This window comes from Hyaena hyaena, unplaced genomic scaffold, assembly GCF_003009895.1.
Source record: "Hyaena hyaena isolate Hyena2069 unplaced genomic scaffold, ASM300989v1 scaffold_56, whole genome shotgun sequence".
NCBI classification, from domain to species: domain Eukaryota; kingdom Metazoa; phylum Chordata; class Mammalia; order Carnivora; family Hyaenidae; genus Hyaena; species Hyaena hyaena.
Window position 1 is genome coordinate 3,562,943 of NW_024080688.1, and position 27,666 is coordinate 3,590,608.

General features: G+C 50.2%; 3 protein-coding genes across 7 annotated transcripts in view; 1 reads left to right on the top strand and 2 right to left on the bottom strand.

Annotated features, from left to right (window-relative positions):
* The window catches only part of CAMK1 (calcium/calmodulin dependent protein kinase I), a 21,602-nt gene extending 1,231 nt beyond the window's left edge, over window positions 1-20,371 (top strand). The window contains exons 1-12 of one of the 2 annotated variants that reach the window (XM_039231326.1): window positions 9,858-9,960; window positions 11,997-12,111; window positions 13,481-13,612; window positions 15,364-15,438; window positions 15,524-15,662; window positions 16,482-16,608; window positions 16,703-16,778; window positions 17,458-17,570; window positions 18,128-18,206; window positions 18,303-18,390; window positions 19,876-19,993; window positions 20,098-20,371. In XM_039231326.1, coding sequence (XP_039087257.1) covers window positions 12,029-12,111; window positions 13,481-13,612; window positions 15,364-15,438; window positions 15,524-15,662; window positions 16,482-16,608; window positions 16,703-16,778; window positions 17,458-17,570; window positions 18,128-18,206; window positions 18,303-18,390; window positions 19,876-19,993; window positions 20,098-20,180 — 1,113 coding nt within the window. In that variant the 5' untranslated portion in view covers window positions 9,858-9,960; window positions 11,997-12,028 and the 3' untranslated portion in view covers window positions 20,181-20,371. Of the gene's footprint in view, window positions 1-9,857; window positions 9,961-11,996; window positions 12,112-13,480; window positions 13,613-15,363; window positions 15,439-15,523; window positions 15,663-16,481; window positions 16,609-16,702; window positions 16,779-17,457; window positions 17,571-18,127; window positions 18,207-18,302; window positions 18,391-19,875; window positions 19,994-20,097 lie in introns of those variants that run through there. The other variant, XM_039231325.1, reaches the window with a different exon arrangement.
* LOC120231297 (cytochrome c-like) lies at window positions 2,081-3,210 on the bottom strand. Its single transcript, XM_039231332.1, has one exon. It carries the CDS (start codon window positions 3,142-3,144, stop codon window positions 2,827-2,829), a length of 318 nt encoding a protein of 105 aa, XP_039087263.1. The 5' UTR covers window positions 3,145-3,210; the 3' UTR covers window positions 2,081-2,826.
* On the bottom strand, window positions 20,307-25,865 carry OGG1 (8-oxoguanine DNA glycosylase). Of its 4 annotated transcripts, XM_039231328.1 has the most exons (7): window positions 25,595-25,865; window positions 24,704-24,951; window positions 23,989-24,168; window positions 22,362-22,543; window positions 21,084-21,234; window positions 20,895-20,944; window positions 20,307-20,630 (listed from the first exon to the last, which is right to left on the bottom strand). In XM_039231328.1, the coding sequence occupies exons 1-7, from the start codon at window positions 25,699-25,701 to the stop codon at window positions 20,544-20,546; spliced, it is 1,005 nt and encodes a 334-aa protein (XP_039087259.1). In that variant the 5' UTR covers window positions 25,702-25,865; the 3' UTR covers window positions 20,307-20,543. The 4 variants fall into 4 exon arrangements, with proteins under 4 accessions (XP_039087259.1, XP_039087261.1, XP_039087260.1 ...); XM_039231330.1 differs by lacking the exons at window positions 20,307-20,630; window positions 20,895-20,944; window positions 21,084-21,234 and having other exon boundaries at window positions 22,393-22,543; window positions 23,981-24,168; XM_039231329.1 differs by lacking the exons at window positions 20,307-20,630; window positions 20,895-20,944; window positions 21,084-21,234; window positions 22,362-22,543 and adding an exon at window positions 22,663-22,854.
* Between the last annotated feature and the right edge of the window lie 1,801 nt (window positions 25,866-27,666).

Consider the following 27,666-nt stretch of genomic DNA (forward strand, 5'->3'; position numbering starts at 1 on the left):
GTTTCAGAGTCTGTGACTCCCTCTCTCTCTGACCCTCCCCTGCTCACACTGTCTCTCTCTCTCTCTCTCTCCTAGAAATAAATAAAACATTAAAAAAAATTTTTTTTTAATCTATTCTTCTATAGTTAATAGGACTCCTGATTTTTAGTGGGACATAAGCCTCAAAGGCCAAATATCCCAGCTTCTCTTGCAGTTAGAATGTGATCCCGTGACTAACTTTTGGCCAATAGGAGGTGAATGGAAGAGATGTGCGAAACTATGAGGTCATGAGTCCCAAGGGGCGTGCCCTCCATGTTCCCATTTGTCCCTGGCTGGGATGAGACATGGTGGCAAGCCATCTTGAAACATGTGGTCAAAGACAACACCGTGAGAACTCTGGAGCAGCAAGATAAGAAGCCAGGATCCCTCTTACCTTGATTCATACCAGCCTGGGGCTACTTATGACCAGATTGCTATATACTTCCATTTTATTTAAGTCACAGCTATTCTGCGTGCCTATTAGAGAAACCAAAACTTATATTTTAGCTGCTACAGTGGGCCAAGTACTCTTTTCAAAGTATACCTTGGGGCACCTAGGTGGATCAGTTGGGTAAGCATCTTAACTCTTGATTTCAGCTCTCAGGGTCATGAGATCAGGCCCTGTGTCTAGCCCTGGGTTGCGTTCCTCACTGGGTGTGGAGCCTGCTTAAGATTCTTAAGTTTCCTGGGCGCCTGGGTGGCTTAGTCGGTTAAGCGTCCGACTTTCGCTTAGGTCATGATCTCGCGGTTCGTGGGTTTGAGCCCCGCGTTCGAGCCCCGCGTCGGGCTCTGTGCTGACTGCCAGCTCAGAGCCTGGAGCCTGTTTCAGAGTCTGTGTCTCCCTCTCTTTCTGACCCTCCCCTGCTCACGCTGTCTCTCTCTCTCCTAGAAATAAATAAAAATATTAAAAAAAAAAAAAAGGATTCTTAAGTTTCCTCTCCCTCTGCCCTTCCCCCTCCTCACACAAGTGGTGTGCGGGCACACGTGTGCACGCGCACACACACACACTCTCTCTGTGTCTCTCAAAAAAAGTATACCTGACTCCTTCCCTTTTTTCCTCCCTTTCTTTTTAAAGTTTATGTATTTTAAGAGAGAGAAAGAGAGAGAGTGCATCCACATGAATGGGAGAGAGGCAGAGAGAGTGGGGGGAGGGGGAGAGAGAGAGAAAGAGAGACAGAAAGAGAAAAAGAGAGAATCTCAACCAGGTGCCGCACTGTCAGCAAGGAGCCTGACATTAGGTCTCGAACCCATGACCTGAGATCATGACCTGAGCAGAGACCAAGAGTCAAGAAGCTTAACCTACTGTCCCACCCAAGTACCCCTCCTCCCTTTCTTTTCTCTCCCTTTCTTTCTTTCTTTCTTTTTTTTTTTTTTAATTTTCTAAACGTTTATTCATTTTTTTGAGAGACAGAGACAGAGCACAAGTAGGGGAGGGCAGAGAGAGGGAAGGAGACACAGAATCTCCAGGCTCTGAGCTGTCAGCACAGAGCCCGATGCGGGGCTCAAACTCACAAACTGTGAGATCATGACCTGAGCCAAAGTGAGACGCTTAACCGACTGAGCCACCCGGGTGCTCCTCTTTTTTTTTCTTTCCTACCCTTCTTTCCTCCCTCCCTCCCTTCCTCCCTCAAAAGAATTTGAAGAAGCTTATAACTGAGGATGTGTACAATGAGTTTCATGAAATACCAAATATAAAATTAAGCTCATCAGTTTTAATAGAGCTGCTATCATTAAGCATCAGATTTAGCTTCCTGGAAGCCAAGACAAAAACCACGTTAAGATGAATCAGTCTCTTCCTTTGATAACAGAGGAAAGAGCATCTCCCAATTTTCCTGACAGAAAAATCCATAATTTCTCATGCTGGGGAAATTTCTCCACTGGAGTCATATATTCATAATATTCTCCATAAGTTTGACCATGTGGTGATTTCTTTTTTTGATCTGTGGTTTTGTTTTTAATTATCTTAAGCCTTATCACATAATTTAAAAATCTGTGATGATATATCTCCTTTACTTTAACCCCTCTAAAGAGTTGGCAAAAGCACCATTACCAATCATACATATATGGTAAATCCACAGTTGTATTTGTGAATAGCTGTTGAGAAGACAATCTTGAATGATAACTTCGTAAAGAATTCACAAGCCAAATCTGCTTCTATAACCTATCACACTGAATTTTAAAAGCATCTGACCTAACAGATCAACTGTAAAATGTGAGAAGTGTTAATATTCTTTATTTAATTTTATACATAAACCACACTAAAATGCCTTTCATTAAGCAAAAGGCAACATTTAAATGCAGGGAATTTTAATTAAATTGGCATAGTTAAGACTAAAAAGATAAAGTGGACGTTGCCAGCTTATCTTCAGCCCTTGCCTTTAACAGGCTAACAAATACAACTTGAAACACAGCTGATGTCTTGCTGTTCTGATATAATGGATTTCCTCAGTATTTAAATATATTAATATAACCAGTTATATAAATCTAAATATAAAACCAATCTCCTATATAAGTTTAGACATGGCATTTACCATCTCTGAAAAGCTTAACATCTAATCAATTCCAATCATATTTTTTGAAGGGGAAAACAGTGACAGCACTTGCTGAACCAGAATTACTATCAAAGTTCAAAAAGCCAATCATATTCATTTAACCACAAGCCAATCTCATTTAAATCAGAACTGTCCAAAATATTCTATCAGCCATTCATGATCTGAATTCTGGTGTATGAGATCAATTTAAATATGGTACACATAAAAAAGTCGTGAGACATTTTTGTTTTGTAATAAATAAGGCAACAGCCAACTATTACTCGTTAGTAGCTTTTTTGAGATAAGCTATCAAGTCTGCTCTTTCCCCTGCCTTCTTAATGCCAGCGAAGATCATTTTTGTTCCTGGGATGTACTTCTTGGGATTCTCCAAATACTCCATCAGTGTCTCCTCTCCCCAGGTGATGCCTTTGTTCTTGTTGGCATCCGTGTAAGAAAATCCAGGGGCTTGACCCGTTTTTCGCCCAAATAAACCATGGAGATTTGGCCCCGTCTTGTGTTTGCCTCCCTTTTCCATGGTATGGCACTGGGCACACTTCTGAACAAAAATCTTCTTGCCTTTCTCAACATCACCCATTTTTAAATCGCTCTTTGGTCGCGCGCAAAGCGAAGGTGCCCGCTCCCAAGCCGGATGTCCAGCTCTCTCAGTCCGACCATGTGGTGATTTCTTATCACACCTCTGATGAAAGGTCAGGCCATATTGTTACATGACAGCTCTGGGAAGATACCTCTGCAAGATACGAGACTTCTCGCATTTGCTCCTCTCAACAACTCTAGTCAAAGCAGGTAAGGCCATTACTCCGTTTTACAGAGAAGGAAACCAGGATACAGAAAGGGGAAGGGCCAGATCAGATAGCTGATGGGGAACCAGTTTTGTAAGCGACTCTAGGGCCCTATTCTAAGTGTCCCTCTCTGGACCCGGCAGCACCACCACATACAAAATTCTAGATTGAGGGGCGCCTGGGTGGCTCAGTTGGTTAAGCATCCAACTTTGGCTCAGGTCATGATCTTGTGGTTCGTGAGCCTGATCCCCAAATCAGGATCTGCACTGCTGGTGCACAGCCTGCTTGGGATTCTTGCTCTCTCTCTCTCTCTCTCTCTCTGCCTCCCCCTCTCAAAATAAATAAATAAACTTAAAAAATTATAGACTATCAAAGAAAGGCATGAGAATCATTGCCCCAGAATATGCCTGTGTTAGCCAAGACAGATCAGTCAGATCTGGTAAATATTCGAGGGATTCTGAGCCTCCTGAGATGGGCTACTCCTGACTGGATGAGAAAATAGGGACAGGCACCATGAAGGCAGAAAGGAACCCCCAAATTGGGAGCTTGACTGTGGGGCTTCAAGACTGGAAGGAAAAATAATATTTAGAAGCTTCTGTCCCAGGGTAGTTGATAGCTATAAAAGGAGAAAAAAACCTCCTCTCTTTCTGTCTCATTTCTTTTTTCTTTTTCTTATTTTTTAACAAATAGTTTATTGTCAAGTTGGTTTCCATATCTTTCTGTCTCATTTCTTACTGACATCTATAATGCACCAGGTGCTTTCTGGGGATGCAAGTGACAATGAGGAAACTAGCCCGCTGGCTGAAAGTAACTTTTTGTCTCATTCTCAAAATAACTCTACAGGGGCGCCTGGGTGGCTCAGTCGGTTAAGCGTCCGACTTTGGCTCAGGTCATGATCTCACGGTTCGTGGGTTCGAGCCTCGCGTTGGGCTCTGTGCTGACAGCTCAGCTCAGAGCCTGGAGCCTGTTTCAGATTCTGTATCTCCTTCTCCCTCTGACCCTCCCCTTCTCATGCTGTCTCTCTCTCTCAGGAAATAAATAAAACATTTAAAAAAATCAAAATAACCCTTCAAAGTAGGTATACTTATCAGTATGATTATGCCATGTTATAAGTGAAGAAATTGAGGCTCAGAGCCGTGAAATGATTTGTCCAAGGTCCCACAGCTGGGAAGGGTTAGAGACAGAGTTTGAACTCTGGTCTGTTTGATCCCAAAACTTTTGATAATGTGCCATCACTGTTTCAATAGTAGGAGAAAGAAACGTTGATGGACATGACATTTAAATCCATTCTATTTTTTTGTTGCTATTTTTTTTTTTATCTTTTATCTTTTTTAAAAAAGTTTATTTTTGAAAGAGAGGGAGTGCAGCAGGGGAGGGACAGAGAGAGAAGGAGAGAGAGAGAATCCCAAACAGGTTCTGCGCTGATAGTGCAGAGTCCTACAGGGGACTCAGTCCCACAAACCATGAGATCATGACCTAAGCCAAAATCAGCAATCAGACACTTAACCAACTGAGCCATCTAGGCACCCATTTGTTCTTTTTTAAATAAAATTTGAAAAATTGAACACCAAGTTAGTATACACCCACCATCTCCTGGCATACTTTTTTTAAAAAGTGACTTTTTTATTATAAAGTTAATATTACTCAGGGCACCTGGGTGGCTCAGTCAGTTAAGTGTCTGACTCTTGATTGTGGCTCAGGTCATGATCTCATGGTTCATGAGTATTGAGTCCCCACACTGGCAGCATGGAGCCTGCTTGAGATTCTCTCTCTCTCTCTCTCTCTCTCTCTCTCTCAATTTCTCTCTCTCTGCCCCTTCCCCCCCTCAAAATAAATAAATAAACTTTTTTAAAAAGTTAATATTACTCAACAAAGTTTGGAGAATACAGACATGTAGAGAGAACAAAACAAAGTTTGGAGAATACAGACATGTAAAAGGAACAAAACAAAATCAGATGATTTTTTGACCATTGTTAACATTTATGGCCCCACTCTCTGCTATGAATTACATGTATTTTGCATTTCACACTGAAGTTCCCAAACTGCATACCTGCTTGACATTACAAGCATTTTCATCCTTTTATTTCATTTTTTAAGGTAGGCTCCATGCCCAACATAGAGCTTAAACTCACGACCCTGAGATCAGGAGTCGCACACTCTGCTGACTGACCAGCCAGGTGCCTCTGTCTTTTTATTAAGTAAGTTGCAATACCATCCATTTACGAACCGTGAAAGATTACATCCCATAGGCGCACCTTATGTTTTTTAACTGTTCCCTTCTTGGTGATTTCTTCTAAATTTCGCTGTTAGAAAAATATTTCTTCAAGGATTTTGGAGCATATGGCTTTGTCCTAATTTAGGACTATTTCCCTGAAATTAATTCCCAGAAGAGGCATGCCTGGGTCAAAAGGCCTAGACCTTATTTAAGCCTTTGATGCATATTGCCAAATGGCTTTCCAGAAGATTTTAGCAAGTCATTTTCCCACCAGAGATGTGGAAGTATCCATTGCTTACACTGACAATTTCGGTGTCACTAGTTTTTTAAACTTCAAAATTGAAAGGCTATAAATGGCCTTTTACTTTGCACTGCTTCGATTACTTGTGAGGTAGAAAATGTCCCATGTTTATTGTGTCTTATCTGTCTCCACCGACCAGTCACGGGGTCTGTTTGTTATCAATGTTCAGTGTTCTTCACAAAATGGAAATACTAACCCATTGTCTATAAAATATTTCCTCAGTCTGAAGTTTGCCTTTTAATGCTGGGTATGATTTTGGAGTCGAGTAGGCTTTTGTTTGTTTGTTTCCAGCAACAGATGTTAGAGAATGTTTTTCTGAGGGCGGCTGGGTATCTCAGTTACCTCTGCCTCTTGATTTCAGCTCAGGTTGTGATCTCCTGGTTCGTGGATGGAGCCCTGCATTTGGTTCTGTGCTGGCCCATGGAGCCTGTTTGGGATTCTCTCTCTTCCCCTTCCCCACTCACATGCTTGTCCTCACTCTCTCTCTCAAAATAAATAAATAAGCATTAAAAAAAGAAAACAGTCTTTTTAAAAAAAATGTTTTTCTGTTTTGCAAAGAACCCTGTACATCTTTTCCATAGGAATTCTTAATTCCTAATTAAGAATTCTTAAGTCTTAGAATTAAGATTAGAGAAAATGGCCCCTCCGATGGCTTATTTTCTGTGTGTGAGAACTGACGGACATGTCTAAGCTGTCTGGTCATCTTTTTTAATAACAAAGGAGAGAAGAGGAGTATTACCTTTTTTTCTTCATCTATTTGACTGTCCCTGACTTTTGTTTTAGTACCATGAAGTATGCTCATTGGGGGTGGGGGCTGTAGGAGGAAATGTGTATATAGATCTATGCCTCCCCCAAAGTCTGGAGGAATACATACCCAGAAATACCAATACTAGTTATTTCTGATTGACGGGAGCAGGCCTGGGATAGATGTGTTATTCATGCGTGCCCAGCACCTGCATTTCCTTTCAGCAAGATACTCTTCTTCATCCCTTGACTCTGGTGTGGCTGCCCATGACAGTACATTTGCCCCATAGAGCACTTCATTTCCCTGGCAATAGTTTGTCTGGGGCCAAGGGGTAGGCATGTTACTCTAGCAGAATTCATCAGAGTCCTGGGGCGCCTGGGTGGCTTAGTCGGTTAAGCATCCGAGTTTCGCTTAGGTCATGATCTCGCGGTTCGTGGGTTCGAGCCCCGCGTCGGGCTTCGTGCTGACTGCCGGCTCAGAGCCTGGAGCCTGTTTCAGTCTGTGACTCCCTCTCTCTCTGACCCTCCCCTGCTCGCGCTGTCTCTCTCTCTCTCTCTCTCCTAGAAATAAATTAAAAAAAACATTAAAAAAATTAAAAAAAAAAAAAAAAGAATTCATCAGAGTCCTTCCCTGAGACTGATATATGAAAACTGGGTAGAGATCTCGTGCTGGGTGGCATAGGAAAGCTGCGGCTACCTCACACCATGTTTCCTGCCAGGTAGAGAGCTCGCTCGGCAGAGGAAGGGAAGCCAACGTGCAGAGAAATCAAGACGAGGAGAGACACAAGAGAAAATCCTATGAGTCCCGTGTCTCCAGTTTCAGTCACCAAGACCCTGATCCATGGTGTTTTCCCTTCAATCTTAAGTCAGCTACTGTGAGCCACAAGCCCCTCTTTGGTGAAGCTGGCTTATAGGTTAGGATTGTTACTTGGCAAGGGAAGGAATCTGATCGGTGACAAGGATGGTCTTTGTGTGTTTTTAGTACCTTATGTAATTATTTTTTTAGTAGGCATAGTTTGTTTTTTAAAGACAGAGAATGCATTTGTTTTTTTTTTGTTTGTTTTTGTTTTTGTTTTTAATGTTTTATTTATTTCTGAGAGAGAAAGAGAGAGACAGTGTGAGCAGGGGAGGGTCAGAGAGAGAGGGAGTCACAGACTGAAACAGGCTCCAGGCTCTGAGCTGGCAGTCAGCACAGAGCCCGATGCGGGGCTTGAACCCACGAACCGCGAGATCATGACCTAAGCGAAAGTCGGATGCTTAACCGACTAAGCCATCCAGGCGCCCCGAGAATGCATTTGTTAAAAAAGGAAAGCGTAAGTGCCCTCAGACATGCTCAAAAGCAGGCAACATGTGAAACAGCGCATGAAAGGTGTACGTCTCGGAAGGACAGAGGCCACCTTATCACCTCAGGAATGTTGTCACTGAGATAAACAGAAATTTGTGGTGGAATAATTCTAGACGAATGGGTGTACTGTAGGGGTAGGGGAGAGTAGAGGCTCAGCCTTGGGTAGGAGATGGGTTTTCCCACGGACTAGGAAGTCTGAGATACAGAGATTCAGGAGAATCCAATTGCCCTTTCGTCCCCTGCCCCTGGACAATCAGGTCCCTTCTCTGAGCTTCAGTTTACACTAAGTCCAGCTTTCACATCTGAACCCGTATGGCGCTCCAGGCATTTCACATTCATTATCTCACAGAATTCTGAGTTGGTCACCATATTCCCATATTCCAGATGAAAAAACTGAGGCTCAGAGAGGTGGAGTGTGCCTTAGATGAGTTAAGTCCTTTTTTGTTGTTGTTGTTTATTTATTTTGAGAGAGAGAGAGAGAGAGGCAGAGGGGCATAGAGAGAGAGGGAGAGAGAGAATCCCAATTGACTGGGGATTGATCACATTAATCAATGTGATCCCAATAATCAATGTGATCCCAATCCCGGTTGACTGGGGATTGATCTCATTAACTCTGAGATCATGATCTGAGCATTAATCAAGAGTCAGACACTTATCCGGACTGAGCCACCCAGGGGCCCCCGGATAAGTCAGTCTTTAAAGCCTTTCTAGGAACCTCAGCCATCATCCTCTCTCATCTATAAAATGGGCATAACACATCGACCACCCGTGATCCAGTCCCAGGGAAAAGAGAAGTAAAAGCCAGTTGAATTTGTGTTGGGGTCAGGCTTGTCCTCTCCCCAAGTCTCGCTGGAAAATGCAGAACTTTGGGGCAGTGGGAGGTGATGGGGGAGGGGTGGGGGACGAAGCACGCACCTCCTCCGACTCGCCCCGTCCGGCCCCGCCCACGCTTCCTTTGAGTTGCTCCCTCCCTCCCCCGGCGCCAAATTTCTTCCCAAGGAAAGCATTGCGCAAGAGACCTTGGTCAGGTTCCTTGGCCCCCCGCCCGCCGTCCCAGGAGCAGTTTGTGCTCCATCCCCCACTCGGAACCTGGCACCCAGCCATCAGCCTCTGGCACCCGGCCAGTCACGTGGCACTTTGGTCTTCTTTGGCTTGCGTCCTCCGGGATCCAGATTTAACCCCCCTCCTCCCTTCCCCTCCCGGTGCCAGTCCCTCAGGGCTCCACACCTATTTTAAGGGGCAGGTGCAGGGGACGGGATGTAAACCTCGGCCTCCCGCCTCCCGGAGGGACCCCAAGTCTGTTTTCCCGCCTGTCACCTGGGGCCCCCACCCTACGACTGTCTCTATTCTCTTCACTGCCTACTCTTGCTTTCCCCTTTCTCCACGCCTCCAGCCACCCCGCCCCACCCACCCCTGCATCAGTCTCCTTAGCCCTTTTGAGGGCCTAATTCCCTTCTGGGCACTTGGGGCAAGGGGGACGGTGTGAGGGAAGGGGAGACAGGACCCAAGATCCCCAAGGGAGCTCCCAGGACTTGCCTGAAACTCCACAAGGCGACAGGGTGGAACTGGCCACTCTGGCATCACACAGACCTGGATTCGAATGCAATTTTGCCTCTGACCAACTGCTGATTTTGAACCCTTCATCTCTCGGGGCCTCAGTTGTCCCCTCTGTGAAATGGGGGCCCTACGGAGAGGAAGGGAGGGAAGCATCGAGAAGAGGATCTAACCTGGACTAAGGGGGCTTCCTCCTCGACCGCCGCGCCCCTTCCCCAGCCCGGGAGCGCAGCGGGGCCTCGCCGTCCCGCGTCCCTCCGCCGCAGGCTCCTCCTCCACTGACATCAGAGCCGCAGGCGGGCGGAGGCAGCCGCCGGAGCCTGAGCCGAGCCTCCGCGAGAGAGCGGGCGGCGGGCGCGGAGCGGCGGCGGCGGCGGACAGCAGCCGGCGGCCCGAGCTCAGCGCCAGCCACTTCGGGCCTCCCAGCCAGCCCCGCGGCGGGGCAGCCGCAGGTACCGCCGGGCGCCGGCCGCCTGTGCTCGCGGGCGCCGAGGAGCGAGGGGGCGGGGGGGGGGGCAGCCGCTGGAACGTGTCCCCCAAGGAGGGCATAGGTGCCCGAGCGGGCTAGACTCTGGATGGGCAGGGCAGGGCAGGGCAGGGCCTTTCTCTCCAGACTCTGTCCCCAGGCCCAGCAGGTGCCAGGCGGCCGGTGGGGAACTGAGTGGGTGATAGAGGAAGGTGGGGGGGGGGGAGTGGGTGTGGGCGCGCCTGCATTCAGATGGGTCTGAATGTGGAAGGACTGGGCATTTGGAGCTATAAATACGTGGCGGCTGTGTTGGGGAGTGCTAACATCTCAGCACAGGCGTGTGCATCAGATACGGAGTTGCAGTGTAAGGGGATCCTTAAGGGTGGGACGTCTGGGCATCAGTGTTTTTGTTGCAGATGTGTGTCCAGGTGCTGTGCATGCTGGCATCTGGCTCAAGGGTCGTAAGAGTTGAGGCTATATATGTCTTGAGGATGTTTGAGGTTAGGTATGTAAGGAGGTGGGGTTCAGTATGGAACAGAGGAGCTTATAGGGTGTATAGAAACATGATGAAGAATATGAGCGTATCTGGGATGTCTGGTACTTAGGTGAGGAGTGTGTGTGTGTGTGTGTGTGTGTGTGTGTGAGTGATGTGGTCTAAGTGGGTGCAGATGTGTGTTTTTGGGGTGTAAGAGGGATCTGTGGGAGGGATGCCGGAATGTGAGGCTGTCTGGGGGAGTGTGTGTTTGGACATGTGAGCTGCGTCTGGGCGCACATGTATGATCAGGTGTTGGGGTATCCGGGGATGGAATGTACTGAATCTGGGGGCAGGTATGTGGGCTCAGGGGTGTGGGTGGAGCTTGGTGTGGTGTATCTAGGCGCAGACATATGTGTCGAACTGTAAGGGTTGTGTTTGCCAGGCCTCCAAGTGGGCTTTTAAACTGTGCCTCTAGAGCTTGCCGCTTTATCTCCTTTCCTAGAAGTTTCTGCCCCTGGGATGGGTGGCCAGGCCCCCCTGGGAGCAAGGTCCCATCCAAGGAGTGGGATCTCACAGCAGGGACTCTAGTCAGGACACCTTCCTTTCATTCTCCCACAGAGGAACCAGAGAGTGCCCTCCTTGACGTCACATAGCATACAGGGTCTGAATGGGCTCCGGCCTGGCTGCATATTGGAAGGACAAGCTAAGTGTGCCCTCAGCAAGCTTAACTGGGCCCCGGCCAGTCATCATTGGGGCAACTTTGGACCCCGTCCCTATGTATCACCAGCCTCAGTCTCCCTATTCTCCATCTGATAAATGGGGAGAGAACTCCCTGCTGACAGAGGTCTCAGTGGAGAAACGTACAGGCTGGATCAGGGTCAGAAGAAGTCAGGAGGGGACAGGCTGGGTGGGACCATTTCTTGGGCTTCTGGGACCCAAACAGGGAGCCAGGAGGGAGAGGGGGTATAATAGGAGGCCTGGGGAGCTCCAGCTGTGGCTGCTGTTGCCGTGGTAACAGTGCAGAAGGAGCTATTTAAAAACGTGGCTGAGAGATTGCTGGAAGCCCAGGCTGCCGGAAACCTGATTTCCGAGAGGCTGGGTGGGAGAAGAGGAAGGAGAGGAGACACCCCAGCAATTCCCAGGGTGGGGCTGGGACATTGCTGGCTCTGGGGACGCGGGGGACCCTCCAGGGCTGTGTATTTGTACAAGCTTCTCTGGGTTCTTCTCTGCTGTTCTCCTGGAGGTCAGTGTCCTCCTGAGTGTTTGGATTTGGAGAGGGAGAAACCTGGAGGTAAGCTAAATAAATGAACTTTGTTGAAAAAAGAATTCTGCTGCCACCTTGAAGGATTTTCCTCTAGGCATGAGGATTTGTTGGGTGAACAAATGACTAGTGAGCGAGTTTGCTGAATAACTTTGTCAAATGAATGAATCGAGGAATGGATACATGCAAGGCTGAATGACTGAATGGGGGGGGGGCCTCAATTCCCTAAGTCCCAACATAGAAGGCTGGTTCCCACTGAGTCTTTTCCCTTCATTCCCCTTCTCAGGAGACCTGGCTGTGGCCAGGGGACAGTGGGCCATGCCGGGGGCAGTGGACGGCCCCAGCTGGAAGCAGGTGGAGGACATTAGGGACATTTACGACTTCCGTGATGTTCTGGGAACGTGAGTCTCAGGGCAGGCAAGCGGGGGTGGAGGGGGAGGCTGTCTGTGAGCGGGGGCGTGGGGTTGGGAAGGTCCTCACTCACGAGTCTGGCTGGCAGGGGAGGCTGCATCCAGGGTGGTACTTCCTCTGGCCAGTCTATCACAGCTTCCTGTCTGCTGTAGTCCGGGCCCTGCGGCGGCCTTGCCATGGCCTAGTCTGGCTCATCTTTTCACTCCTGGCTGACAGTGGGTGGAACAGAGGCTGCTCTTGGCTGCAGCTCTGGGTTCCTGTGAAGGGAACAAAGTAGGGAAGAATGAAGGAGCCAGTCTTTCCACTGTTTGGCCAAGAGCTGGGGATTTCGGCCTAGGCTTAGGAAATGAAGTTGGGCATGGCTCTGTTCTCAGTGGTGGGAATCCAGAAATAACTCAGACCTGATCTCTTCCCCTCAAGTTGATCCTAAACATGTGATCACCCAGCGAACATGACAACAGGTAAAGTCAGGAATGAGGACTTTGTAGAGCCCCGAGTGGTAGCCTCTGACTGGAGCGAGGGACTGAAGGGTGAGTAGAAGTGCACTTGTCAGAGGGAGAAGGGCATTCTGTACCAAGCAAAGGCTGAGAAGCATGGTAACGTGTGGAAAGAGGTAAAGAATGATAGAGCTTCCCCCAGAGGCTGGGGGAAGAGTGGAAGAGGCTGAGAAGAGAGAACAGGTCACGTAAGGCCTTGAAAGCCAAGCTATGGGGGCTGGACTATATCTTCATGGGCCATAGGAAGACATTTCAGATATTTTGGTGGGCTTGCAATTCAGGACAGTCACTCTGGCCAAAGCGTGGAGGGTAATTGGAGAGGGACATGACCAGAAGCCAGCAACGAGGCCATCACAGTCACCAGTTATTCTGAGGATTGAGATTTTGCCAAGAGAGATGCTTTTCTTTGACTTAGACTCATCACAGGCAACGCAAATAGTCTTAGAAAGAATATGCTGGGAAATCCTCCTTAATCAGTGAACGTTAGCGCATGAGTTTGTTCTTTCCTAAGAACTTGTAAAATATTGCTTCTCAAATATCAGTGAGCACACAGAACATCTGAGGATCTTGTTAAAAAAGCAGATCCTGATTTAGTAGGTATGAGGTTAAGGCCTGAGATTCCGCACTTCTAAAGAGTTTCCAGGTGATGCTGATGGTTTTTCAAATTTAGAAAAGGTGTTAAGTAAACCTTGACTGAAATTGACCATAGCAAAACAAGAAATGAATCAATTTTGCATGAATCAAAAAGCCCAGGGCATAAACTTCAGGCATGGCTGAATCCAGGGGCTCACATGGATGGTATCAGGAAATTATCTTTCTCATCAGGAAATTTCTTCGCTCCATGAATCCCCTTTCTTTGCAGGGGGGCCTTCTCAGAGGTAATCCTGGCAGAAGATAGGAGAACTCACAAGCTGGTGGCCATCAAATGCATCGCCAAGAAGGCTCTAGAGGGCAAGGAGGGCAGCATGGAGAACGAGATCGCGGTCTTGCACAAGTGCGTGGGCCACACTGCCTCTGCCTGGGTTGACCCTGCCTTGACTCCTCCTTATTCTCTTCCTTCCTCTGCTTTGGGCCAATCATTTAACCCGTGAGCCTTAAACTGCTCATTTGTAAAATGGGGTAATACTCTTCACTTGGTACGATTGTGGAGCACACTAGAGGTCCCTTTATTTCAAGTGCCTGGTGCAACAGCTAACATGACAGATGTGATTGAAATGCCACTGCTTGTTTACAGTGGCTTAATCTGTTCATTCAGATCTGAACGTCAATCCTTGAATGTACCCTGGATGATCACATCTCTCTCGACTGGTGTTACCGAAGACCTCCCTAAGGCTCCCCGTACATATCAAAGCCACTCAACGAGTTCAAAAATGCCTATCTCATGACTCCCTGACAAAATCAAAACCCCATTGTCTATGATTTGCTCATACGTGCATGCAACCTGCCGCCCTCAGTGGAAAGCTTATGGAGAACCTTCACTTCCATCCTCTCCGCTGAGCTTTCCAACCACCCTGGTGAGGGATGAACTAATCACTTCCACTATTGGGTGGAGGAGGGGGACTGAGGTCCAGAGAGGGTAAGGGATTTGCCTGAGGTCACACAGCAACTTTGTGGCAGAGCCATGGTTTCTGTCAAGCTCAGGTCACCCTCATCGGTTCATTTATCGAGCATTCACTGTGTGCCAGGCCTTGTGCCAAGATTCTTACCTGCATTTTCTCACGTGATCTGCATCCCAGCTCTTTGAGGGAAGTACTGCCACTGGCTTCATGTTATAGATAGGGAAACTGAGGCTGAATATTCAGTGAATAAGTGAGCACTTACTCTACACCAGGTGTAGGGGAGCAGTGGTAACATAAAGCCCCTGGTCTCTGGAGCTGGCATTCTGGTGCGGGAGGCTGACAAACTTATTAACACAGAAACATTTTACTTTAGTTTTTATTTTCGAATTTATTTATTTATTTATTTTTAGGTAGGCTCCATGCCCAGTGTGGAGCCGAATGTGGGGCTTGAACTCACAACCCTGAGGCCAAGGCTTGAGCTGAGATCAAGAGTCAGATGCTTGGGGGCACCTAGGTGGCTCAGTCAGTTAAGCTTCTGACTTTTGTTTTTTTAAGACGTTTATTTATTTTTGAGAGAGAGAGAGAGAGAGAGAGAGTGTGTGTGAGCAGGGCAGGGGCAGAGAGAGAGGGAGATACAGAATCAGAAGCAGGCCCCAGGCTCTGAGCCCAAGTCCAACACTTCCAAGCTTCTGACTCTTGATCTCAGCTCAGGTCATGATCTCACGGTTCGTGAGTTTGAGTCTGCGCCGTCAGCACAGATCCTCTCTCCTTCTCTTTCTGCCCCCTCCCCCTACACATGCTCGCTCGCTCTCTCTCTCAACGTAAATAAATAAAAACAACAACAAAAGAGTCAGTTGCTTAACTGACTGAACCACCCGGGCACCCAGAAACATGTTAAAATCATATATTAATCAGTGCTGTGAGGTAAAAAAAGATTTGCCCCCAAATAGCACATAGGGGAGGCAGGGGAGGCCCAGGTGTGTCCAATGCCAGAGCCCAATGTTCACCTCTCTGTGCTCTCCTACCTTCCGTTACATCATAATAAATCATGGTGAATCAGCTTTTCCTTTGGGGCCCCAGAGCCCCGGTTTGTCCTGCCTAGGTCTGCAGTGGTGGTTCTTCGAGGTGAGTCTAGGAAAGTGGCTGAGCCGTCCTCAGCTCTGAACCACCTCATTTCTCCTTTCAGGATCAAGCACCCCAACATTGTAGCCCTGGATGACATCTATGAGAGTGGGGGCCACCTCTACCTCATCATGCAGCTGTGAGTGGCCTCACCCCTTGCTCACACCTCTCCCTGCCACCCCTCCCTAGCCTCTCTGGCCAGACTGCTCTGTCCCCGGCTGCAGGGTGTCCGGTGGGGAGCTGTTTGACCGCATCGTGGAGAAGGGCTTCTACACGGAGCGCGATGCCAGCCGCCTCATCTTCCAGGTGCTGGATGCCGTCAAGTACCTGCACGACCTGGGCATCGTCCACCGAGATCTCAAGGTGGGGGGTGAGGGTTTGTGGTGCGCGGGGGTGCCGAGTGCGGCCGCCACAAACCCCTCACTGTGATCTGGGGCAACTCTTACCCCGTCCCCGAGGCGCGGCTTCCCATCTGCAAAATGCACCCTGTAAACCCTAAACTGCTTCCTCCCATTCCCGTTCAGACCCTCAAGTGGACACCAAGGTGAATGGTGCTGTTATTTTATCCAAATAGTGTCTCGGGTTTTTTTCGATAATAAAAGTCCCACTTTGCTCTTTGTAGAAAACTTGGATGGGACAGCAAAGCATAAAGAAGGCAGAAGCCCCCGTGAAATCCCACACCTCAGAGACTATGATGGGTTCACATTTTGTAGTACACCTCCTCTAGTCTAGAAGAGCATGGGGGTGAGACAGATCTGGGCTTGAATTCTGTCCCTGCTACTCCCTAACTGTAGGTTCTCAGGCAAGTCACTTTGCCTCTCAAGGCATCAGTTTTCTGACCTGTAAAGTGGGATTACGCAGACTGGCCTGATAGGGATGTGGTAAGGATGAAATGAAATCAAGCACGAGCACAGGATGTGGCACAAAGTAAGTGCTCGAAAATTCTTGAGGGCCTCACGATAGAAATCTGGCTGATAGAAAATTCCCTCTCACATTCCCAAGGCCCTGTCTTTTCTGGTAATGTTAACTCCTTGAGTTTCTTGTGCCTCCACCCATGATGGCAGCCGTGAAGCCACAGTGGCTTTTAGGGTGCTCACTGTCTCTGAGGCGGTGCTTGGAGGAGCAGAAGGTTCTGCCGGCCTCTCGTCATCTCTGCCTCTTCCTTCCCCTCCACCTTCCAAGCCAGAGAATCTGCTGTACTATAGCCTGGATGAAGATTCCAAGATCATGATCTCCGACTTTGGCCTCTCCAAGATGGAGGACCCTGGCAGTGTGCTCTCCACAGCCTGCGGGACCCCAGGATATGTGGGTATGGAGCACCCTGGGCGGGGGCCACGGATAGGAGAGGAGTCAGAAGTTGCAGGGCAGAGATCCGCCACCACCACGTCTCCTCCCTTCCATAGCTCCTGAGGTCCTGGCCCAGAAGCCCTACAGCAAGGCAGTGGATTGCTGGTCCATCGGGGTCATTGCCTACATTCTGTGAGTAGGGGCTCGGCCACTGGGACATGTGGCTCTAGCATTCTCTTCTCCCCTACTCCGCCCTCTTTCTGCTCTCTGCTATTTCTTCCTTCCTGCCATCCAAGTTTATACCTACCTATTAATGACTAATATTACTGCATTCAACACATACTATGTCTCTGGCACTGTGCTAAGTACTGGGGATTCAGCAGAGAACAAAACAAAGTGCCTGCCCTCAGGGAGCGAAAACTCTAGTACGGTAGACAGACAATAAACAAGTAAATAAATCTATGAAGTGTCAGGTGGTATAAAATACTATGAAGAAAAACCAAGCAGGGTTAGGGAGATGGGGATGGATGCCATTTTAGGTAAGGAGGTCAGGAAAGACCTTTCTTAGGCCATCTCCTGGATGAAGTGAGGGAGCCAGACATTTGAGGTGTGGGGGAAGAATGATTTAGCAGAGGGAACAGCAAACGCAAGGCCCTGAGGAAGGAAAGATGGTAGCAAACTAAGAAGCAGAAAGGCCAGTGTAGCTGGACAGGAGTGAACAAGGCAGAGAGGGGCAGATTCCCCCTCTTTGTAAAAGGGGGAACTGCTTCCTCTGGGTGTTGCCTGACCCCTGAAACTACCTCAAAGCTCCATATTAGAGCCAATGGGTACACTGAAAAGTGGAAATGAGGATGAGTTTCTCCCTGCGCAGGCTCTGCGGTTACCCCCCCTTCTATGACGAGAATGATGCCAAACTCTTTGAACAGATTTTGAAGGCCGAGTACGAATTTGACTCTCCTTACTGGGACGACATCTCTGACTCTGGTATTTGACGCTTTGCCTTCTTCCCCTGGGCCCTACCCTCTGGCCAGACTCCCCAGCCTCCAACTAAGAGCTGTCTTCGAGACCAGACACCTCACCCCAGGTGCTTCCCTCTGCCTGGCCCCCAGGCTGAGAAACTTGTAGGCATTCATTCATTCAGTCTTCAAAACTAGTATTTTTGAAAATATCTCCCCCATTGACTTCATTACGCCTGAAACATCACCATAGAAGTTTTCATGTGTCTCTTTGTGCCTCCTGTGAGGAAGCAAAACTGTGAAGCCATTATCAGTCACTTACACATCTTACACATCAGTGTGAATACAGTGAGCAGAATCTTCTTTCAGAGCAAGTTTTTCTTAAGGGAAAAAGGAGAGAGCTGGAAGGCTGGGGTGGGGGGAGCTTAGACACTAAGAGTACAGGTGGGATCGGGTGTACATGTACAGATCTGGCCTCTGGTCTTGCTCACATGCCAGGCCAGACCCAAGGGGGTGGGTTTTGTCTTGGGGGTACCCACAGGTACCATCACGCTATTTCTCTTCGCTCTTGTCTTGGGGGTTCAGCCAAAGACTTCATCCGGCACTTGATGGAGAAGGATCCAGAAAAGAGGTTCACCTGTGAGCAGGCCTTGCAGCACCCATGGTGAGAGCTCTCACAAGCTGCAGGTTGGGGTGGGGTCTGGGGCCCCCAAACCTGCCTTGGCCTTCATGGACAACCCTTCATACACCCCTGTCCTAGGATTGCAGGAGATACGGCTCTAGATAAGAATATTCACCAGTCCGTGAGCGAACAGATCAAGAAGAATTTTGCCAAGAGCAAGTGGAAGGTGAGCCCATGTCCCTAGTTCTGGGTCCCAGCCTCCCCAGACCTCCTCTCCACCTCTCTCTCCAGGCCTCAGCTCACAAAGCACCTAGCACCAAGTCACAGTAACTGTTCAGGGAGGCTTACTGAAGAACATCATTCATTCATGCATTCATTCATTCAACACTCCCTGACACTTGCTCTATCTCAGTGAGTATAGAGGGACTCTATACTCCTGATTGTCAAGTCTAGAGGGAGAACAGTATAATTCTTTTTTAAAAATGTTTATTTATTTTGAGAGAGACTGAGAGTGGGAGAAGGGGGCGGCGGGGAGAGAGAATCCCAAGCAGGCTCCATGCTCAGTGTGGAGCCCGACTTGGGGCAAGATCCCACAAATGAGGAGATCATGACCTGAGCTGACATCAAGAGCTGGATGCTTAACTGACTGCACCACCCTGGAACAGTAGAATTCTTAGAGACATCTACTCCGATCTACGGGGTCCTGGAAGGGGACATATGGGCATCTGATGGCCTGATAGACCTGTCAGACCTGACAGCTGAGTAGGAACTAGCCAGGTACAGCAGAATAATGTCTGAGGCAGAGGGAACCAGTATGCAGAAGTCCAGGGGCAAGAGCCCAGACTGGAGCAGAGCAAGTAGAGGCCTCGAGTGCCGCAGGGGAGAACTCACTCAGTCCTGGGAATACTGAGGAGCCCCAGAAGGGCTTTCAGCAGTAAGCTGCCCTCTACAAAGGGCTCTCAGGATGCAGAGTCCATACCCGTCTAAGAGACCCCCTTTCGCGGCTGTGGCAGAGATGTGTGCAGGACATGGTGAGGGCTTGGACCGGAGAACAGTGGATGGCTTGGGAGTCCTTTAGGAAGTAGAATTGACAAGAAGTGATGGTAGAACAGATGTCAAAGGCTGGCCCAAGATTTTCGTTGGGGGGAAAAAGGTGAGTGGTGATACTCTTACTGAGATGGGGATGCCGGGGGCACACACTGGTCTTGGGGTAGAGGACTGTGGTTTTGGACATGGTGATTACGAAGGATGTGTGGGACACCTTTGTAGATACGTTGAATAGAGAGTGATACACACACTGGGGTATGTCTGTGCTTCTGTTTTCTCCTTTGGCAGTGATGATGCTAATAGTACCCACCTCAAAGACCTTTGTGAAGATTAAATGAGCTGCCAAATAAAGTGCCTAGAACAGTGCCTGACACATAATGCTATATTAAGTGTTTGCTATGATGTGAATATGAACTCATACATAAAGGGTTATATATACTTGTTACTTGTTCATATATACACTATATATATACATGCATGTACATGTGTGTAAATATATAATGGAGCTGAATATAATTTAATAAAGCCTTGTAGAGGTTTCAGGGAGTTTTAGGGGATCGACCAATAACACCTGAATGAAAATGACAAAACCATCCCAAGAATTTTACCACCAGACACTGACTGTCCCGCTCTCAAAAGCCCCTTCTTCCCCTTCTCCCCACAGCAAGCCTTCAATGCCACGGCCGTGGTGCGGCACATGAGGAAGCTACAGCTGGGCACCAGCCAGGAGGGGCAGGGACCGACGGCGAGCCATGGGGAGCTGCTGACACCAGCAGCTGGGGGTGAGGACCCGTGCTCTGTGGGAAGGGCAGGAGTGGGAAGAGGCCTCCAAGCTGGAGGGGAGGGTCTGCTCCTCTGACCAAATTTGTTCTCCCTCCCCATGTAGGACCAGCGTCTGGCTGCTGCTGTCGAGACGGCTGTGTGGAGCCCGGCCCGGAAATGTCCCCTCCTTTGCCCCCCCAGCTCTAGGGCTCAGATGCAGGGTCCAGATCCTTTGTGTGGGAGGAGATGGGGCAGTCTGCTCCCCTTCCCTCCCTGAATTGGAGTTATCCGGCCCCACCACCTCCCCACCCCTTCCCCTATCACTCCACTGCATTTTCCATACAAATGATTCTATTTTATTGTTCTTTCTTGTAATAAAGGGAAGAGATAAAAACACAGTAGCTCTGTTTCAAAGATAACCTCCACCCCACAGTGCTGTGCCAACTGCTTAATTTGAGGGTCCCTGGCCCCTGAGGTAGCTGCAAGAAGCCCCCTTCCTAACATGAGACTGGATGGGGAAGCGAAGTGGGGAAAGGTATTTGGGGAATTCCTTTGTCCAGTGCCCCCCACCTAGCCTTCTGGGCCTGCAGATCTCCTGCGCTTTGCTGGTGGCTCCTGAGCTCGGTGGGGTTGGCGCAGGTCAGCACTGAACAGCACCTGGGGACAGCAGGGGAGGACACTGTGTGGGTTCAAGGTACACGGGGTCAGGGCTGGTGGGGCCGGTGGCAGTGTGGAGAGAGGTATATGGGGAGCAGGGCCAGGGTAAGGAACATCCACTAGGGTCAGGACTGGGGTGGGCGAAGAGTCCGGGAGCATCACCGGAAATGGCAGTGGTGGTGGAAGGGTCTACCGGGTCAGGACTGGGGGAGGAGTCCTAGGGGGTCTGGGCTGGAGGAGGAGAGGAAGCCTCGGTACACTTACTGCTTGGGCCCAGCCAGCATAACGTCCCCACAGGCTCCGGAAAAAGCTTCCTATGCCAGAAGGAAAAGGTGAAATTAACTGGCCCTCCCACTCGTTCCCTATCCACAGGAGCGGGATTTTACGGAGACGTGTGAAAAGGTTCCACCACCTCAGCCCACTGCCAGCCCCAGCATCCCACTCTCTCCTTACCCAGTTCCTTGTTAGCCTGGGGGCTTGGACCCTTGGCCTGGGACACAGTGGGGTGCCAGCTGTAGTCACGCTGGGCAATCTGCCACATGTGGGTATCCACAGGCACGGCCTGGGGCTTGTCTAGGGCCATCAGGCAGATGCAGTCAGCTACCTTTGAGAGACAGAGCGAGCCACAGAGCAGGAATGGCAGGATCCAACCAGCATCCCACTTCTGGCCCCAAAGTTGGCTGCTTCCTCCTCCACTCTCCTTTTCATACTTTTAAAAATAGGTACGATTAGGGGCACCTGGCTGGCTCACTTGGTTGAGCATCTGACTTTGCTCAGGTCATGATCTCGCAGTTCATGAGTTTGAAACCCGCACTGGGCTCTGTGCTGACAGCGTGGAGCCTGGAGCCTGCTTCAGATTCTGTGTCTCCCTCTCTCTCTGCCCCTCTGCAGCTCATGCTTTGTCTCTGTCTCTCTCAAAAATAAACATTAAAAAAAAATTTTTTTTTAAATAGGTATGATGAGAGTGCCGTTGTGTAAACATCTACGTGGGCCAGGTTCTCATCATCACCTGGGAAGAAGGCAGTAACTATATCCAGTCTGCAGACAAAAAACTGAAGTTCAGAAAGATGAAGTGACTTGGCCAAGGTTACATGGCTAGGAAGAGGCAGAACCAAGCTTTAATGATAGCCTGAAGTTCTTTAAAGAAACCTTAAAGCAGTAAATGCTAAATTCCCAATCATCTTACTGCTAGGTAACCCTGTTAATAACATCAAACAAAAAGATTTATACGTACGTAGAATTTCAAGGTAAAAACAACATGAAAAGGAGAAACACTTTCCCATTTGTCCTCCCAAATGTAACAGCTACTAAGCTTCCTATGATTCCTTCTGGAAGATTTTGCATACATACAGCAGTGTATATGTGCATTGGAACAAACGGCCTTTCTAAAAAATGCACGCAAGGGACAATGTCATTTTTTAAAAGGTCTATTTTTTTTTTTTTTTTTTTAAGCACTCTCTATACCTAACGTGGGGCTTGCGCTCACGACTCTCAGATCAAGAGCTGTATGCTCTTCCGACTGAGCCAGCCAGGTGCCCTGGGACAATGTCCTTTATGTTCTTTCCACACTTTGCATTTTCTCTAATAAAACATCTGCTTGTATCCTTTCTCCTTTTTCCTCTGCCTCCAGAAGCCAAGCATGTACCCAGCTCTCAGGCCTGCCTTGTCTCCTTCTCTGCTACTCTCGGCATGGTGGCGGGGGGGGTAGCTCCTGTCCCCCTGGGACCTTACCTTGGTGCCCACCCCGGGCAAGGCGCAGAGGGCTTTGTGGGCCTCCTCGTAGGGGGCCTTGTGCAGCTGCTGCAGCCAGGACAGCCCGCCCTGTTCTTCTAGGATGGCTCGGGCACTGGCACTCACGTAGCGGGCACGGTACCCCAGGCCCAGCTTCCTGAGCTGAGCCTCCACCTCCGGCCCTGTGGGGGAGGGGGAAGGAGAGCAGGGGTCAGGCATTCGCAAATCCTTCCTGTCTTCAGGCTAGTGTGTGAGGCCTCTGCCCCAAAGGACTGCTTTCCCTAAGCACCTCTCTCCTATCTCATCACCCTCTGGGAGACCCCAGGAGACTTGCATGTGCAAAAGAAAAGGCTAAAGCCTGAGTTGGCTCCTCTGCAAATGTCTTCTGAGCACCTACTACGCAGTGTTGGTCACTGGAGCAGGGACTGGAAGCGCTTGCTGCCCTGGAGGAACTTGCCAGTTATCCTTTCCAAAGTGCGTTCACATTCACGATCTAAATTAATGATCGTAATAACAACAACAGCTTCCATCATCAAGTGCTGGGTATCGTGCATGGGCAAAGTGCCTTAGGCATGCTTCTCAAAGACCCTGACAACAGTACGGCTATTTCCCCCATTTTACAGATGGAGAAAATAAGAGCTTAGAAGACGTGAATAACTTGCTCAAGAAAGGACATGGTGGAGATGGGGTCTCGCACCAGGTCTGGGAAACCAATGCCTGTGCTCTTAGCCCATGGAGCGCCCTGCCTCACAACTGCTCTCCTCACCACTCAAACCCTTCTGGCTAGAAACTGCTATTCCCATCATACAAACCAGAGAAGCTTCGATAGGTAAATGAATTCTTTTGGTCTTAGGGCTACTAAGCTCGGAGCTGAGACTCCAGGCTGGGTTTCTCCCCCCCCCCCGCCCCCCGCAATACTGGGTTTCTAAGCACCAAAAACTTTCTCTTTTCTCTAGGTATCCTGTCTCCTTGCCATGCTAGGCCCAAGCGCTTCTCCGAACTTTATTTTCACATCTGCCAACTGTTATACTTGCCTCTGTAAAATACTTGCCTTACAAGGCTGCTATAAAGAACGTAGATGTTCTTGGATGCAAAATTGTTGGGTTCACCATAAACACAGCAACTTTTAATTTTCTGCATACTTCCTGTATGTCAAACACCGCGCTAGGTGCTGTATGTGTATTTCTTTACCTAGCCCTTGTGGCAACTCTGTTATAGGCAAGTGCCATTATTATCCCATTCCACAGATGAAGAAACTGAAACACAGAGTGACTAAATAATGTGCTCCAGGTCATACAGCTAGCCGTCAAGTGCCAAAAGAATTCAGACGTAGGCGGTCTCCAGAAGAGTGCTCTTAACCCCACACTACTGTATACTACATAGGTTTTGACGTTTTCTATGAAGCACTGAACCTTTAGGGTAAAAAGCACAGGCCAGTGAGGTGCTGACGTTTCAGGAACAGACAGGGAGTATGAAGCGGGGCTGACGAGACCAGGCAAGATGGTTCTGGACAAGGGCGGCGTTTGGGAGGGCAGGTAGCTTTGAGATGGGAGATGGGGACCCGGGGAGAACTGAGCAGACCCTGAAAGCTACCGGAGGGTCCGAGCCCAGGGCCCCACCTGCTCACCAGCCAGGGCCTGCAGGCTGGGGAAGCCATGGTAGGTGACATCATCAAGCTGGACGAGCCGAGGTCCCAAGGCCTGGCAGAGGCGCTCTACCATGCCGGTTATGCGAGCAATGTTGTTGTTGGAGGAACAGATGAAGGAGAAAAGGCACTCGACGGGGTCCTGTTGCAGAAGTCGCACACCTGGAGACCAGAAAGGTAGGCGGTAGGATACAGGCCCGCTGTCAGGAGTGGCGTCTTCCCACCCTCAGATCCGAGGCACTGAACATGTAGGAGGATCTCGGGGAATGAGGGACAGGATGTTAGAGAAAGCAACACGAGAGCTCTCGTTCCTCACAGGTCGGGGTTATCCTTACGTTCCGGGGATAAAGGAGCCACCGTGTAAAGACAATGAGCGTGGGGATTTGTGTCCATTTTGTTGACACAGCAGATGCTCTGCAAATATTTACAAAATGAATGAGGTCACCTGCCCCAGGTCACACAGCCAGGATCTGGCTCAATATCCTGTCACCACACTATCGTAATCAGCAAAGCAACGACAGTAATGATAACCGCTATGCATCAGGCACTATTCTAAGCAAAACTTTACATGTATTAACTCCTTTAATCCTCATAAAATCCTACGAGGTGGAATATAATCCCCATTTTACAGATGGTGAAACTGCGTAATTTAACCAAATTACAGAACTCCAACCCCCGCCCCAATCCTTGTGCTCACCTTGGAATTTCTGAGCCACCTCTTGAAAGTGGGGGTCCACGGAACTCCAGTGGTGATACAGTTGAGGCAGGCTGACATCCAACTGGAAGTACTGGTGCACAGTCTTCAACTCTTGGGGTGTGGGTCTGCCGACCCAAGCCTTGTCCCCTCGGTACACAGTACAGTAGAGCTGCTCCTCGGTCTGGGTCAGGGTCCACACCTGGTTCGCCAGCACGCCAGTCCAGTGCGCGGGGCTTTGCTCCCTCCACCTGAGCCCCCAGGCACACAGCAGCTCTGGTAGCCAGTTCTCCTTCTTGCACCCTTTGGGGCCCTCCCGCCCTACAACAGCTCCATACACAAAACTGACTTAGGAAATGCAAAGTCGTTTGATCCTCACAGCACCGCACTGGCCTTTATTTGTTTTTAACATTTTTTCAATGTTTATTTATATTTGAGAGAGAGGGAGACACAGAATCTGAAGCAGCTCCAGGCTCTGAGCTGTCAGCACGGAGCCCGACTCCGGGCTCGAACTCATGGACCGTGAGATCATAATCTGAGCCGAAGTCGGACGCTTAACCGACTGAGCCACCCAGGCGCCCCTTTTTGTTTTTTAAGCTTATTTATTTTGAGAGCGAGCGTGTGTCTGTGTGTGTGCGTGTGTGTGCGCGCGCGCGGGGAAGGGGCAGAGAAGGGGGCAGGGGGGAGAATCCCAAGCAGGCCCCACGCTGTCAGCGCAGAGCGCCGGCGCCCCCGCTGCACTGGCTTTTTACCTCCGCTTTAGAAAGGAGGTAAACAGGCTCACCACCCGCTTCTGTTCCCTCTTCTGCACCCCGAGGTTTCTTCCGTCACCCCCAACATTCCTTTACACTCCAGACCTGCAGTGTTGAGGGGCCAACAGTCAGGGTCACTCACCGGAAGGACTGTCCGGAAGACAGAACCAGATCCAGGCGCAGTTCCGAGCGTGGACAGGGGAGGGAGGCCCACAGGCCCGGCGACGAGGCTAGAGTACGGTGGCCCATGCTCCAGAGCAGAAAGGACCGGGCCGACCCCTCCACGCCAGGCCCCGCCCATAACGGCCCCGCCCACTCAGTACCAGCTCAGCGCCGACTGATGACCATGCGCACGCAGAGACAGCACTCCCGAAGACCTCGCCCACCAAGCCCTAGCCTCTTAAGGTTTATTGAAGGCCCGCCCAGTTTCATTTAATTCCTCCACTCCCTGCAGGCCCCGCCCCTTACAGGCCCCCAGGGCCCCAACCCTCCAGACCTTCCCCGTTACAAATCCTCTCCCCCGCCACGCCTCCGGCGCGCACCGCTGTCCTCAGAGCTGCCGCGACTTCGGCGAGCGCGCGCAAACGCACTCTTCCGGCTTCTCCCGCGAGCCGACCTGGCTCTCACCGGAAGTAGGACTCAAGCCCGGCTTATTGGACCCGGAGGTGGCCAATCCGCGCAGAGGAGGCACCACTGAGAACAGGGTGCGACGGCGGGTGGGCGGGTCTCTCCGAGGCGCCGCGGCGGTTGGCGCGCGCTGGGTTGTCTGCACTCGGCACGCCAGCGTGTCCAATCCCCGCGCCCCGCCGAGCGGTCGGAGAATGCGCCCTCAGGCCCCGGTCCTCCCTGCCAGATCTCCTCGGAGCCTGGGGTTCCTCACCGCTTGCCGGCCCGCGAGCCAGCTCCTGTCCCCCACCGCCCTCAGGGAGCCGTTCTCCTCCGAGCCTCTCCAGTCAGATACTCGCCCTCTTGACCGAGAAGTGGAGCCGAACACAGCTCGGGCCCCTCCGAGCGCCCGTGAGGCGTCTCCACAGCGTCCGCCGCCTGAGGATTCTGTCTGCGCGCTCGCCCGCCGAGCTGCTCCCCTCCGAGGCCTCACCGAGCCTCGACTCCGTAGTCCGGCCTCTTCGCCGAGTTCCCTCCGTCAGAGGCCTGCGCCCTCCCCTGCGGCGCCCCGCGCTGCCCAGCCGCGCCCCTGCCTCAGGGCGTTCCGCAAACCGCGCCCCGGCATCTGGGGCCCCCGGGCAGCGCGTCCGCCGCCTCCGGTTTCTCGGGCGGGCCGCCTGCGCCCGAGACAGATGAATTCGGCAATGTCCTCCCCTCGGGGGGGAGACCATACGCAGGGACCTCGGAGACAGGAACTTTATCTGGGCCCCCTTTCACTTCTAGCGCTGTGATTTGGGGTTGCCGTGTCTGGTTGAGTAGGCTGCAGGGTCCTTAAGGGCAAGATGTGTGACCCACCCAGAGTACCTAGTAGGGAGCATCGTGAGCATGGTTATCATCAAATGCGATTTTTGTCGGTTCCGCTCCTCAGTAGCCGCAAGGCGCTGGGCAGCTGCCTCCTGCGGCTGGCTCATCTCCAGGCCAGCCGGCCCACAGGTGCCCCGCACTTGGCGAGCGTCCCTGCAATAACTGAGTCGGTAACGGAGATGCCAAGGTTAGGAATGAACGACGAGCAGTCCTCTACACGCCTGCTCTGTCCCCAGTTCAGCGGGGGAAGATCGCAGCTGTAGTGACTCCGAAGCGCTTGGGACTATCCTACTGGCAAAGGACTTGAAGCCTCTGAAGTTCATGAAGGGGCAGTAGACTCTTTTTCCAGCCCTTGGTTCTGCATCGCGGTTAAAGGGCCAGCTTTGCAGACAGAGAGAGCCGAGTTCCAGTCCTAGCTCTGTGACTTCCTAACTTGTGGGAACGTAGGCAAGTTACACAACTTTTCGGAGCCTCAGTGTCTTTGTGGAGATAACCACCCGATTACTAACTTTCCCTATAGTTTTTGCAAGCATTACATACCATGGTGTATCTGTAAGTGCTTAGAAAAAGGCTTGCCACCCGGTGAGTGTCTGGGAAACGGGAGCCATCATATTATCTTCGCTGTCCTCTTACAAACGCAGCATGCAGAGCAACCAGCAACCTCTTGAACCAATCATTTACCATCCCTGAGGGACTGAACTTCCCTTTTTATCCTTTTGCCCTGGCAGAAGGCAAGAACCCAAG